Raw genomic sequence first — 14,856 nt, 5'->3', positions numbered from 1 at the left:
TCATTCATTTTTTGGATTTGGTATTAAAGAGTTACAATCTAATGATAATAGATTGTGTTGTGAATGTGTGGGTAGTTATGCATACACAAATATTACGCACTTATACAAAACTCTATAATATATTAGTATAGAACATCTGAACCAAATCTACTGTTACAGCCAATTCAGACTCTATAGGACAGACTAGAATTGCTGCATAGGATTTCTGAAATTATAATTCTTTACAGAAGACTGCCGTATTATTCTCTGGTGGATGAGCTGGTGGAAAACATGCTGAAAAATCCAAAGTCCCACAAGAATGTCATCCCACGAAGGTGTAACCTTAAATCAGAGATTGCTTTGAGAAAACTATTGCATTCTTGGCATGGGCATAGTTGGAATAATGTTAGCTGGTCCTGGTTTGGCACTGTAGGATAAGCACTGAACTGTTAGATTGTCGGTTCAAGCCCATCAGGTGCTCTTTGGAAACCCTATACAGGTTTTTTTACTATTACTCAAAAACACTCAATAACAACATTTATAATTACATTGAATGTAGGAGTTAATCCTCATTTATTTTTGGCCTACTCTGTTTTATCTCTTTGCACATTTTGATCTTCTTTTGGTGATCCCCTTAAAAAAGCTCTTTGGAGCCAGGAGGCCTCACCCTGGAGGCCAGGTGACAGGGACAGGGACAGGGTGTGAACCCACGGAGCTTTGAGGGCGCGGAGCCACTCACATACCATTCCCCTCCCACAGTGATCCCACTGCTAGGAGGCGGAGAAGGCTGCAAACTTCCCTCCAATCCGCAGCCTGCTTGCCCTCCCCGGGTCCCCCTGCTGGGCAACGCACCCGCCGCGGATTGAGTTGGAAGAACTTTGCAAAACTCCGCATCTGAGCCTGGGAAGGCGAAATGCTCGCCCCCGTCCCCAGGGCCCTCTCTTTCTGTACCCCATCTCCGCCTTCGCCCAGAAGGGAGCTTTGGTGATAGGACTAGCCGCGGGTACGCATTGTGTGTATGCAAACCAGAGCCCAGAGCCACTGGCTGTGCGCCCTATGCTAGAATTGTAGCTGAGGCTGGCGCTGCCGGGGGGCGAAACTGCCCACTCCGGAGCCTTGAATTGTAATGTCCCTATCGCGCGACAGACGGCTGCGTCTCCGAGCCGCTATATAAGCGCGGGCGAGGGGGGTCCCGGAGGGGCCGAAGATGAGGGTGCCCGCGCATGGGCCCCTGCTGATTGCCAACCCCTCCCGAGCCCGTGCTTCGCGCGGAGCCCGAGGCCGCCGAGGACCCGCCTTCGCCGCAATAGCAGCTGGAGCAGCGACAGAGGCGGCAGCGGCTGCGGCGGCGCCCCTCGCGCTAGAGCGTAGAGCGGCGGCGGCGGCGGCGGCGGCGGCGGTGGCAGCTTGGGGGCCGCCGCTGCCCCGGCTGCCATGAGTTGTGCGGAGGTGATGTATCACCCCCAGCCGTATGGAGCGTCCCAGTATCTGCCCAACCCTGTGGCAACTGCAACCTGCCCCACAGCCTACTACCATCCGGTGCCCCAACCTGGCCAGCAGGTGAGTCACCGACGGGGCAGCCTGCCGGGGGCGGGAGCAAGGGGCACCGAGAGTATCGGTCTGGGGCTCCAGCGACGTTCCGCCGGGACGGCTGGTGTTGAGGATGCTCAAAGCATTCTTGAGCTGAAAGCCACCAGACCAAGGAGGAAAGACTTCGGGAAAGGAAGAGCAGAGCAGCCAGACTGGAGGGGTGGGGATTCCATGAGAGGCATTAGATGACTGGGGGCTTCATTGACCTGTTGTCGGAGAAATCAGAGGTTGGTCCATATAGCCACCTAGCTTTAGGGCTCACTTCTCTGAAGGTCACCAAGGGCATCTGTCGTAGGAGTATGTGAGTAAACTTCCTTTAAACCAAATATTGTGTTTCCTTTGGAAGGGTAGAGCATTTCACTGTTTTCTTAAGTAGGGGGATGAAATATGCCACAGGATAAGGGTGGGCACCTAGACAGTGATTGTCAGAATGACCATTCTCGGGCTTTTATGGAAGAACAGACATCTACTGAAAGGTCTCTTAAATGTTATTAGAACCTCTCCCTAGAGTTTGTGCTCTTCCTATGACTGTGACATAGAGGGCTGGGACTGATCCCACAGTTCCTCATTAATCTTCTAATCCCATCAACAGCACAGAGTTTGTTAGAGTAAATGTTCAATCTGTTGAAACTGTGTCCCCCAGCTAAGAGGCAATCTTGGAATCTCTGGAAGCTGGGTCTTCACTATGTCAGCAGTGACTGAGAATGCTAGGGGAAAATGAGGTCAATATAGGGGAAATACTATAGTTTAGATTATATAGATCATTTAAAAGGGAAAGTAGAGTTTGGGGGGAATCTGGCACTGGGTACCCTAGACATTCTTTATCCACAAGGAAGGTGTATTAAGGCTCAGTTAGCTCCACATAAATCATGTATGTGCATATGTAGTAAGTGCTGCTTCCAAAATAGGGTCCTCATATTCTGACAATCAAGGTGGATTGATTTGGAATTGACGTCTACAATTTATACACTCTGAAGAAGACTCCTTTATGAGATCTAGATTAGAAAACTGCCATCCACAGAAATTATTGCCTTACTTTTTTAATTTCTTAGGAAGAGTAAATTTTATTGTGACTTCATGGGTTTGGGCCTTTGATTTTTTTGACTTTTAAATTCCTATATTTTTTTTATATCTCTATCATTTGGCTACATTTAAACACCTGCCTTTGGAAAATGATTCATAATTTCTTTTTAGAATTTGTTGTTGTTGTTAAGTGCCGTTGAGTTGGTTCCGACCCATAGCAACCCTGGGTAAGGTTTCCGAGGAGTGTGACTAGTGAGCTTGAACCACCGACCTTGCAGCTTAAACTGGCTTTGCTGTCCAGCGTATTAACCCACAGCGCCACACCAGGACTCTTTTTAGAATTTGTTGTTGTTGTGAACTACTGTCGAATCGGTTCTGACCCATAGGGACCCTGTATAAGGTTTCTGAAGAGCAGCTGGTGATCTTGAACCGCCAACATTGCAATTCAAACTGCTTTGAAGTATGGCACATTAACACACAACGCCACACCAGGACTCCTTTTTTTTTTTTTAGATTTGGGGACTGGTAAATTTAGCTGATTCTGGATGGGTGGGTACCCCAGATTCATCTCTTAAAACGAATGAGATTGACCAGAACCAGTTAGGTAGAAGAGTAAGAGGTCTCTCTTTCTTGTTATCACTTTTTCTTTTTCTATTTTAAATCTTCAGCAACTTCTGCTCTTCAAAGCAAAATATCTTTCGGTGAGGGAAATGGAGAGCATTTTAAAATTTCTATTTAGGACGACATGTTAGGTTGTCTACTTTTCTTTGACTTTAGATTTAATAGATATCTTAAGTAATGGTGGAAACCAAGGAAAAGAGACAAAGTTACCCAGTTAGTTCTTCATGTGTGGTAAATACTTGGTCTCAAATGAAGTACACTTGCCTCCTTTTCTCTGCCTCAGAAGCTGTGCAGATGTGGCAGATGTTGCTGTTTAGTCAATTCTGACTCTTAACATCCCTGTAGGACAGAGTAGATCTACTCCATAGAGTTTCCAAGCCCATTAATCTTTAAAGAAGCAGACTGCCACAACTTTCTTCCGCAAAGCTTTCACATAGGTGGCTTTCAAACACTGACCTTTCGGTTAGCAGTTGAATGCTTAACCACTGTGCTGCCAGGCCTCCTTCCAAGACTGTAAAGGTCTTCCAGCAATGAACTCAAATTTTATAAAACATTCAGAATGGTACTTTTCTGCCTTAAAAGCAACCTGAGTTGTTAAAAGGAGCTGTATAAAAAAGGTTTCATTTACTAGAATTAGGCAATTTCATTAAAATATGACTTTGTGGGGAGGTAGTATTGTATCATTTTTTTTAACTGGAAATTTTTTTTAAAAATTCAGATAAAAAGATAAATTAATAGTCATCAAACTTAGTTTATAATAAGTCTTACCCCAGTCATTTATTAAACATTGTCATTAGCCTTGAAATTCAGTTCCTAAATTCCATTCTTTGATTAAATCTATCAACCATCAACAAACTCAAGAATGAACTTGTTTTTTTGTTTTGTTTTGTTTTAATCCTGAATTGTCCATATTGCTCTTGATACTAATGATCAATTTCTGCTACACTCTGGGCTTCTGTGGTTGTTAGGCTGAGTTGACCACAATAATTTAGTTGAGAAGTTTGTTTGGAAATTTTCATGTTGCTTATATTAAAATGGCTTGTCTGAGATTTTTTTTTTTTTGTCAAGGAAAGAAACTATTTAACCATATCTGGCCAGCAAAATGACAAGAGACATGACAGTAACTACTGTTCTTTTACTGTCAGGAGTTTATTATGATGACCTATATTTTGGAAAAAGAATAGATCAGGAAATTCTTATCAGGCTGACAACATTTTTAGACTAATGCGATGCGTGGGTGAAGTGGGACTACTATTCACTTGGCCCTAATGCAGTCATTCGAGAATACATATTTTGGTTGTTTTTGCATTCCATAAGGTTTTATCATTATTATCCATAAAGATTGTTTTCTCCGTACATGGGAAGTGACCCTAATAGTGTCTTGCCTGGGAGACAAAAATAAGAGCTGCAGCTCTTACTACATTTGAAAATGTATTTGTTTAGGAAGGAAAAAAAGGGAAAAGAAACAAAAAGTGGCAGAGTTTTCAAGACAGTTTAATGGATATTTATCAGTGCTGTAAGAGAACCTTAAAGTTTTGGATAACTTTTGTAATCAATTGTGGTAATTTGTCTTTGAGTTGATTTGCCCCCAAAATTGTATAGCCCTGAAGCACTTGTACATTGTTGTTGTTGTTAAGTGCCACAGAACTGGTTCTGACTCACAACAACTCATAAGGTTTACAGGAGCTGCTGGTGGATTTGAAACGCAAACCTTGTGGTTAGCATCCAGTGCTTATCCTAAAATGACACAGTAGTCTATCATAATAGTTTATTATGATGGATTTTCAACATAGAACTGTTTTTCTTTTTCATATAATTATATAAGTTGCAAAATTTTCTCTGAAATACTAGAATTCTGTTTTCTAGGAATGGATACCCTCAGTTTCCCACCAATAGCATAAATGATAATTTGACATGTTCTGCTTAGTGATCTATGGAAATTGTTGTAAGATGAGTAATCAGTGAGTGTTTTAAAAGTACAGTTAACTACATATTTATCAGGTTGTCCTGAGGAAGTGTCAAAAAGGCATACAGGAGGCTACATGAGTCAAAGGAATCTGTGAATGTGTATGAAGAGTAAATTTTCTAGTCTCTGATGTTAATTAATAGAAATAGCACAACTGTGTATAAATCTTACAATGTGTTTCAAAGAGCATGGGTTTTTCTTATGGGTGCTGAGCTCTCAGTTCCTTATGTCCACCATATAGTTTTAATATTCCAATCCACAACATATTTTCAGGAGAACTCTTGGAAGGCACAATGACGCTGCAGAATACCTACAGAAAGTAACACACTTATATTCTAACAGACTATAGGAACCCATAACATTTTGAAAGTGGTATCAGGAAAAAAAATGAGAGAAATTGTATAAACTCACCCATTGATTCTCTTTCTGTCCATTGGATTCTGCTTTTAAATATAAACAGATTGTTGTATAAATTCCTGTCTATTCATAATGATTATATTAGAAAGATACAGCATATCTTCCAAATTTGTATAGTTTACAAATGAGGTGGTGAAAGCAGAGAACAATTGTTATTTTTCTCATCATATATAGGTGATTTGACAGTCACTCTGAGGTTCATGTAAGTTAAAACATTTACTTTCTTTAAGTGTGACAGCTGAGTGAATCTGCATGCATGCTTTCACTTAAAGAAATTAAATCCTCTTAGAAGGCATTATTTGTTATAAGTTTGTAAGAAGTTTTTTAAAACTCTTTTTCTGGGTCCTGACACATTGATTAAATCATAAAACTGCTCAGAGGATTCTATTTGTCAGGACAAAACCCTGGAGAAACCATGACTTAACATTTCCTTTTACAGATTGAAAAATGGTTATTCACAGAGCTAAAATATCTGGTTAAAGACTTCAAAGCAAATTAATTGGTGGCTGTATGAGGATCCTGGTATGGTGCTGTAGGATGAACATTGAACTGCTAATCACAAGGTTGATAGTTCAAACCCACTAGGCACCCCTTTGAAGCCCTGTATAGGGTTGGTATGAGTAGGAACATACTTGACGGCGATTAACAACAACATATGGGGACCACTAGGTCTCCTGCTCCCCCATGTAGCATCTTTCAAAAATGTAACAAAGTCTTCCAAACTTTTTCTTTGCTCAATAAGGAGTCCTGGTGTGACTCTGTGTGTTACTTTGCTGGACTGCAAAGTTGGTTTGAACAGCAAGGTCGGCAGTTCAAGCTCACCAGCTGCTCCTTGGAAATCCTATATGTGTGGAACCAACTCGACAGCACTTAACAACAACAACTGCACAATAGACTTATTTTTTACTTCACTGCCCCAAATCAACTTCTTTGATAAAGAAGATTAATATGCAGTAGATTCTTTGGCCTTGAAACTTGAAATTCTTTCCAAGTCCTTGGTAGTGCACTTTATAAGTGTAAGCATTCCAAAAGCTGTTGCAAGCATTTGTATTATACTAATGACTTTTGCTATCCATGTTGTTGATGAGGCAGAATATACACTTAGCAAATGAATACTTATTTATTTAAAAATAAAACACAAGAAGTGGCATTAACAGCTTTAAGTATTTCATATATCATTTCTACTTCACCATAAGTGTAAATTCATTAAGAAGAAAGAATACAATTTTACCCTAAGTAGCTTGAGTACATAATCAAATTATTTAACACAAAGAGTTTAATATTTTTGCAACTATAAGCAAAGACTTAAGTGGACTTATAAGAATTTATACATGACTTCTTTGAGAAATAGCAGCCCCTATAATTCTGCATTACACAAATTAACTTGACTGCAGAAGCTTAGAAACTTAAAGTGTCCCAGAGTTTCATGCTTTCAATATTTTTCAAGCCAGAAAATTCAATGCTACAGCAAAAATTAACCCTTAGAATCACTAAATGAACTATTGTCTCTGTCAATCAACCAAAGTTGAGATGGCAATAATGATGGTAAGGGCAGGATTGAAATCCATAAAATCATGCACAAATAGGGTATTTTCTCCATGATCCCAAATGGATCTTTTGGGACAAGGACACACATTTTGGAAATGTAAGTGTTCGTTATTTGGGTTAAATATATGTATGTACAATTGTACTACCTAGTGTCGTTCTTAGCTGTTGCCATTAATTTGGCTCCTGCCTCATGGTGACTCCATGCCCACTGGAATGAAATGCTACCCTGTCTTGCTCTGTACCCATGATCAGTTGGGGATCAGAGTGTTGTGATCCATAGTGTTTTTCATTGGCTAATTATTAGAAGTAGATTGCCAGGATTTTTTCCTAAGTCTTAGTCTGGGAACTTCCATGAAACCTGTTCAGCATCATAGCAACATATAAACCACCGTTAACAGATAGGCAGTGGCTAGGTATATGGTGCATTGGCTAGGAATCAAACTTGGGTCTCCTTCATGGAGGACAAGAGTTCTACCATAAACTATCTCAGAAACCAAACTCATTCCATCTAGTCAATTCCAACTTATAGTGACCCTGTATAAGATTTCTGATGCTCTAAATCTTTACAGTGAGTGAAAGTCTCATCTTTCTCCCAAGGAGTGGCTGGTAGTTTTAAACTGCCAACCCTGTAGTTACCAATCCAGTGCTTATCTGACAGTGACAGTGTTGTGTGCTGTCCAGTCAGTTCAGACTCATAGTGACCCTGTACAGGATTTCCGAGGTTTTAAATATTTGTGGGAGCACAAAGTCTCATCTTTCTCCCATGTTGTTGATGAGGCAACTGGTAGGCTTGAATGGCAGTCCTTGTGGTTTGGAGTCTAGTGCTTATTGTATAGAGCCACCACACCCCCATGAGCCATCTTGTTGTTGTTAGGTGCTGTTGAGTAGGTTTAGACTCATAGCTACCCTTTATAGGGGTTCCGAGGAACAGTTGGTGGGTTTGAATTGCTGATCTTGTGGTTTGTAGACCAGTGCTGATCTTATAGCACCACCAGAAGTCCCATGAGCCACCTACTTCTTAGTAAAATCTCACAACTCACAAGGTTGGAAACTGCAAGGGACAAGACCTATAACAAGGTAAATGAGGCTGTTGGGACAGTAGAGCCCTGTCTTCCAGTATAGTGTCAGTTGGTGCCATTGATGAAGGGATGGTGAACTGATCACCTTGAGCAATATGTATATTTCTGTCTTGTACCAATCTCTGTAGAGGGAATTTTCATTGAGAAATTAAAAAAAAAAAAAAAAAAAAAAAAGGCTCATTGTTCTTAAATATGCTCATGGCCCTTAAAGGAAATTTGTGAGTCGGATGACTACCATTGTACAACCTGAATTCTTAACTTGATTCTGCTTCCCATAAATCCCTTTTCCAGTGAAGTCTTTTAAATTCCTAAAACTAATACATGAGATTATAGGTACTAATTTAAGGTATTATCTCTAGGAAAATATTTTTAGTCAAGAAACAAAACTCTTTCTAATAGTGGAATTTCAGGATCATTGGAGACAGTGCAGGAAATAATTTGAAGGAAAACTCAGTCTTGGGTCTTTCAAAACCCACCTCTTTAAATAGCACTGTTTTCTTGCACTGACTCCCCATTTGTTGTTGTTGTTAAGTGCCATCGAATCGATCCAGACCCATAGCAACCCTATATAGGGTTTCCGAGGAGCGGCTGGTAAGCTTGAACCGCCGACCGTGCAGTTCTAATGGCTTTGCAGTCTGGCGCATTAAGCCACAGCGTCACGCCTGAACTCCGACTATCCATTTAGGAAACTGTAAAGTGTCCTGGCGGCGTGGTGCTGTGGGTCAATGAGCCAGACTGCAAAGCCATTTGAACTACTGTCCGTGGTTCAAGCTTAGCACTTGCTTCTCGGAAACCTTATACAGGGTCGGAACCGACTTGACAGCACTTAACAACAACAAAATGTCCTGGAAGTCTCTGGGTGGTGCAAAATGGTTGCAGAGAGCTTAATTGCTTAACTGCTAGCCAACAAGTTACATATTTGGTCCTGAAAAAGTCAGCTTTTGAAAACCCTAGGAAGCACAGTTCTACGCTCAGACATAAGCGGTTGCCATGAGTTGGCATGGGCTCACAGCAACTGGTTTTATGAATGACCTGAACCATTAGCTGCTGATAGACTATTCAAATGTCATAATTGCAGATATTCCCCTGGATACCAGATTTATGCCATTAATTTGCAAGTGTACAGCAGGCTAACTGAGCTATTTTCACTGTCTCTTAATGGTAAATAAGAGCTAGAGAAAGAATGACCTAAACTAGATAGGTGTTCTTTCTACATGAATTGTGTCATTTTTGTATGACAAAACACTTGTCCTTGGAGGCAGAGGGGGGGATCCCCCCACTCTCTCCTGTCCAAGGACAAGCATTTTTAGCATATTAAGAATGTATCTTTTCTTGTTAATGTGAAGATAGAAAAAGGAAATACCATAACTAATTCCGAGGAATTAAGATAAATGACCCATATCTTGAAATGAATGGATCTTCAGTGGTCTGTAGGGTATTTGAAGTTAACACTCTGCAAAATTAGAAAGCAGCCAATGTAAAAACAAAAACAAAACAAAAAAGCCAAATAAATTAAGTGGGAGTATGTTGCTTGTTAGGATATAGAGTTGGAAGAGATCTCTGACATGATCTAGTCAAAACTCCTCATTTTCACATTTTTAGAAGAGGAATTGAGGTCCAGAAGGTTCAGCGACTTGTCTAGACTCATGGAACGAGTTCTGGTCAGATCTCTCCCATTCTAGTTCTTTCTGCTGTGTTATCTTCCTATTTGGGCTTCTTTAGAAACAAGGAAACAATTAGTCATTTACCTAATGCTACTGTCTTATCCTTTGTAGTTTTTAAACAAAAATTTTAAATTAAATATTATCTCTTTGGAAAAAAACAGTTAATTGGATAGCCACAACTAAGAGGCTCTATATTTGTCACTGCACTTAGCATGGTGTCCTTACTAATTATGAGCAATCTGAGCTTAAGGAAAAGCTATGCCTTTCATCGTTGTGTCCCCAAGTCTTTGTGCAATTACTGACACAAAATAGGAATTAATCCTCATTTTGATGAGTAAATGAGAAATGGAGAACTAATTTTTTAAATGAAATCATATTTTAAGTCTAGCAATAAGATTATGCAAACAAACCAGAAATTTGTACATTGGAAATTGTTGTTTCATTCAGAGTAGCCAGTTGTGGGAGATGAACACATACCCAAATGATGTGATCATTGCTTAAAACATTTTGGGAATGTGCATTTTGAAATTGCCTCTAAGCCTGTGGCACATTTTTTTGAATGGCTTCAAAACTAGAAAATGTTCATCTTTCAAGGGGGTGGATTACATTTTTGATAATGACCAGAATCATTTAGAAGGAAGGATGCTCAAAATAGCTCATCATGCTAAATAATAATATTGTTGGTTGCTCTGCTCTACATTTAAAACAAACACACACAAAATTATAAAATCTTGAGGTGTGACTAATTGTGTCTCACAAATCAGTTCTGTTCATATTTCCTAAAAAGGATTTCCACAAGATTTGTAGGCAGTTGTACTATTTGTCTGGCTTGCCAAAGGGATAATGTTTGTGAAAAACCATTTCAGCATTATCTAGATATACATATATTTTTAATGCTGTTGTATTACTTAATAACCATCCCTATCATATATGTTTACATCACTAATAGTTTAATGTTATAAACTTAGATTTTTCTTTAGCTACTATGTAATGCCTTGCTAATTATGGACTCCTATTTGTATATTTGATTAAAATAAAAATCATGTAGAGGCATATTTCCTTCAATCTATTAGCATATACTTTTTAGTCAGCTTAAATAGGTTCTAATCATGTCTGCTATTTATTATTAGGTAATCCAGGACAAGCAAATCAGTTTTTGAATATGTAAATTAGGAATACTTATTCTGACACTTTATGATTATGTATATGAGCTAAGTGAAATAAAATATATAAAAGGTGTCTATGACATATCTCCCTCCACAGCTTTCCCCTCTTAATACAGTAAGAACTAAAATTTCAAATTTGAGCTATTTTTAGAAAATCTGTTATTCTAGTAATTTAAGAAAAGTATGATCAAATAGTAGTGTGTTCCTTTAATGAACGTTACAGTTTTAGGTAATTTATGCTGGGTTAGTTCTTTCTTATGTTGTTGTTAAGTGCTGCCGTCGAGTCTGTTCTGACTCGTAGTGACCCTGTTTCTAAGAAGCGAGTTTCCGAGGAACAGCTGCTGGGTTTGAACCACCGACCTTGCTGTTCAAACCAACCTTGAGGTTGAATGCTTATCCTATGGTACTACACCAGGACTCCATTCTTTTTTTTTTAACCTCCAACAATTTTTTTTTTTTTAATTTAAACATAAAAGAATCACTGCTTTTAGAGAACCTAGACAGTCAATAGAAATTAAGAAAAAAAATTTAAACAAGAAAACAATAGCCAATGATTCATTGAAATACTTTTTTTCTTTTTCTTTTCTTTTTTTTTTTTAAGGAAAAAATTTCCACATATGCACAGTAATCATTTGGCATTTGGTAGGGCTTAAGCCTTGGGGAGTTGGTGGTATTTGGCTCCTGATGTGGAAGTCTTTCTCTTGTCAGACAAATCCTTCCCCCTGCACATTCCTGTTCATGTTTGTTTCTGTTGTGCCTTATGGCAGCCTTTGAGGTCGTTGGGTATGGTTTGCACAGCCTAGACTGACCCGCCTTCTTATTGCTGCTTTAACCTCTGCATATGTTAACTTTTAGCTTTGTGGCTGTTAACTGGTTCATTGTTGTACCTAACATAAGGGTCATTTTACCTGGGGAACAATTGTCACTATTCTGATCATGCACAGACAACCTAGTTTGTGCTTGCTAAATAAGCAGATTTGTAGTCTTTGAAGGTGTTTTGTTTTTTAATAACTTCTCTAGTTTTCATTAAATATCCTCCAGAGTCTCATAAGAAAATCATGACTATTCCTGACAGACTTTGGTATTTTTCAGAAGTGAATTTGTACCTTAAGAAAAGTATGAACTAGGTTGTATTTTTACCTTTGTTAAGGAAATATAGGTTCTGATGATTTAAGAGTTAATCTTAATATTTTGAATATTATATATTATCCACAAGAAAGAATGCAATACTAGGGGGATTTCATTCAAAGGAGCAAATAAATACCAACTGAATGGCAAAAGTGCATATGAATATATGTTGGGCACCCGTTAGTTCCAACTTAGAGTTGAACTGTTCCACAATGTTTTACTTGGCTGCAAATTTTATGGAAGCATTCTCCAGGTCTGTCTCCTTCTGAGCTACTGCATGGGTTAGAAACATTAAGCTTTCTCTTAGTAGCTGATTGCTTCATTGTTGTGCCACCATGGATCCTTATTGTAGTTGTTGTTATTAAGTGTTGTTGAGTTGGTTCTGACTCATAGTGATTTCCTAGGAGTGGCTGGTGAGTTTAAACCGTGGACCCTGAGGTCGCTATGTGTCAGCACTTACCAACCTATTGGTGTGTCATAAATTCCCTTTTCATATTTTTCAAAATAATACCCAAGTAAATTTATTAATTAGTAGAAAACATACCTTAAAGAACTGGAAGAGAAAGTAAAAACAAAAAGTGCATTTTATAATAATTTATTTAAATAGAGGCGTCAACACAGATATCTTTAAAGAAGCACTGGTGTTTGAAATATCAAGAGGAAAGTCTCATTATACTTATTTAAATAAATGTATTATGTATATGCCATATAAAATATGAATAACTAAATAATCAGTGCATCCAATGACAGGATAGTGATTTTCAGAAAATAAATGAATGATAGCTATTTTGGTACATACACAGATCCTACTCACTCCTTTCCCATTGTATAGTGAAAAGTGTATGTTTTTTAGATTAATTTATTGGTATTCGATTAACAATCTATAGAACAAGAATAACACAAAATAATATATGATTTAGAAATACTGTATAATCTTAAAGAGTTTAGATATCTATAGCATGAAATCAACTACTACCAACTCAACATTTAAGATATTATCTTACATACCTGTATAAGGGTTTACAAATATATAAAACATTAGGGTTTACATAAGAGCTCAGTGATTCCATAGTGTAGACATTGGACTGTGAACCAAAAGGTCAGAAATTTGAGCCCATCAGCTACACTGTGGGAGAGAAATGGGAGTTTCTGCTTCTGCAAAAAAAGTTTACAGTCTCAGAAATCCTACACAGGGTCTCTGATTCAGATCCAATTTGCTGGGATTTAGCAACAACAACATTCATGGTTTACAATTTTCAGATTGTTATTGTTGTTAAGGGCCATCGAGTCAGTTCTGACCCATAATGACCCTGTACAGAGTTTCCAAGAAACTGCTGGTGAGCGTGAACCACAGACTCTGTGGTTCAAACTGACTTTGCAGTCCAGCACATTAACCCATAGTGCCACACCAGGACTCCTTCAAATACTTACACATACATAACTTTACTTAATTTTATTTCACATGCAATTAACTACTGTTGATTTGGGGTAAAATAAAACATTTCCTTTGTTTGGATAATTAGCACAGCCAGGAATCTTTCATTTAAAGGATGAATGTTAAACACAATTAAGCAAATGAAACAATTATATGCATAGTCCAACGCTCAGAAACTGATGCTGAGCTGGACATTAATAGAAAAAGGAATCTGTTTCATAGATCATAATGAACACTTGTGGGCAGTGAAGACAATCTGTAGATCAGTATTAATTTTCTTTTCATTTAAAAACAATGCTTTCTTCTAATGTGCCAGAATACTTGACAGAAAATATGCACATGTTTTAAAATGGCATATATATGTGAACGCAGAGAAATAATGCTATAATTTGACTAATAATTGGAAACATTATTTCAATCTTATAATAGAATTTAGAATACAGCAGTAATGTGAAAGGTCATTTAGTTCAATCTCTCCTTTTATACTTAACCTATGTCACAATAAGGGTACCTGGAAGCACAGTGGGTTGAGCATTAGGCTGCTAACCATAGGGTCAGTGATTTAAACCACTAGCCAATCCTTGGAAGAAAGATGTGGCTATCTGCTCCCATGAAGATTTATAGTCTTGGGAATATGATGAAGCAATTCTCCTCTGTTTTGTAGGGTGGCTATGAGACAGAGTTGACTAGATGGCAGTGGAGTTAGTTTTATGTTGCAGTGGTGATTTTACTATTGAAATTAAATATAAATATGCTCAGATCTGTGCAAAAGCAGATTGTGAGAAATATCATCACTTAGTCATTACAATCACCTTTTCATCTGCACAAGAGATGAACTATTTCCACTTCAACAAGTGATTATAGTGTCACAAACTATATATAAAACCTATATATATATAGGTTTTGTTGTTGTTGTTGTTGTTGTTGTTAAGTGTCGTCGAGTCGATTCCGACCCATAGCGACCCTGTAAAGGGTTTCCAAAGAGCAGCTGCTGAGCTTGAAATACCGACCTTGCAGTTCAAACAGCTTTGCAGTCTGGCGCATTAACCCACAGCACCACGCCAGGTTTGTTGTTGTTGTTGTGTGCTGTGGGGTCGGTTCTGACTCATAATGACCCTGTACAGGGTTTCTGAGCCTGTAAATCTTTACAGGAGCAGAAAGCCTCATCTTTCTCCCGCAGAACAGCTGGTAGTTTCGAACTGATGACCCTGAGGTTAGCAGGCCAATTCATAACCACTAC

The 14,856-nt window shown here is 38.6% G+C and overlaps 1 protein-coding gene across 1 annotated transcript in view; it reads left to right on the top strand.

Annotated features, from left to right (window-relative positions):
• The first annotated feature begins 1,045 nt into the window (after window positions 1–1,045).
• The window catches only part of VGLL3 (vestigial like 3 (Drosophila)), a 34,791-nt gene continuing 20,980 nt past the window's right edge, over window positions 1,046–14,856 (top strand). The window contains exon 1 of the mRNA XM_006864660.1: window positions 1,046–1,539. Coding sequence (XP_006864722.1) covers window positions 1,414–1,539 — 126 coding nt within the window. The 5' untranslated portion in view covers window positions 1,046–1,413. The remainder of the gene's footprint in view (window positions 1,540–14,856) is intronic.

This window comes from Chrysochloris asiatica, unplaced genomic scaffold (assembly GCF_000296735.1).
Source record: "Chrysochloris asiatica unplaced genomic scaffold, ChrAsi1.0 scaffold00068, whole genome shotgun sequence".
NCBI classification, from domain to species: Eukaryota; Metazoa; Chordata; class Mammalia; order Afrosoricida; family Chrysochloridae; genus Chrysochloris; species Chrysochloris asiatica.
Note: the sequence above shows the minus strand (reverse complement) of the source record. Positions and strands in the feature narration are given on the sequence as shown.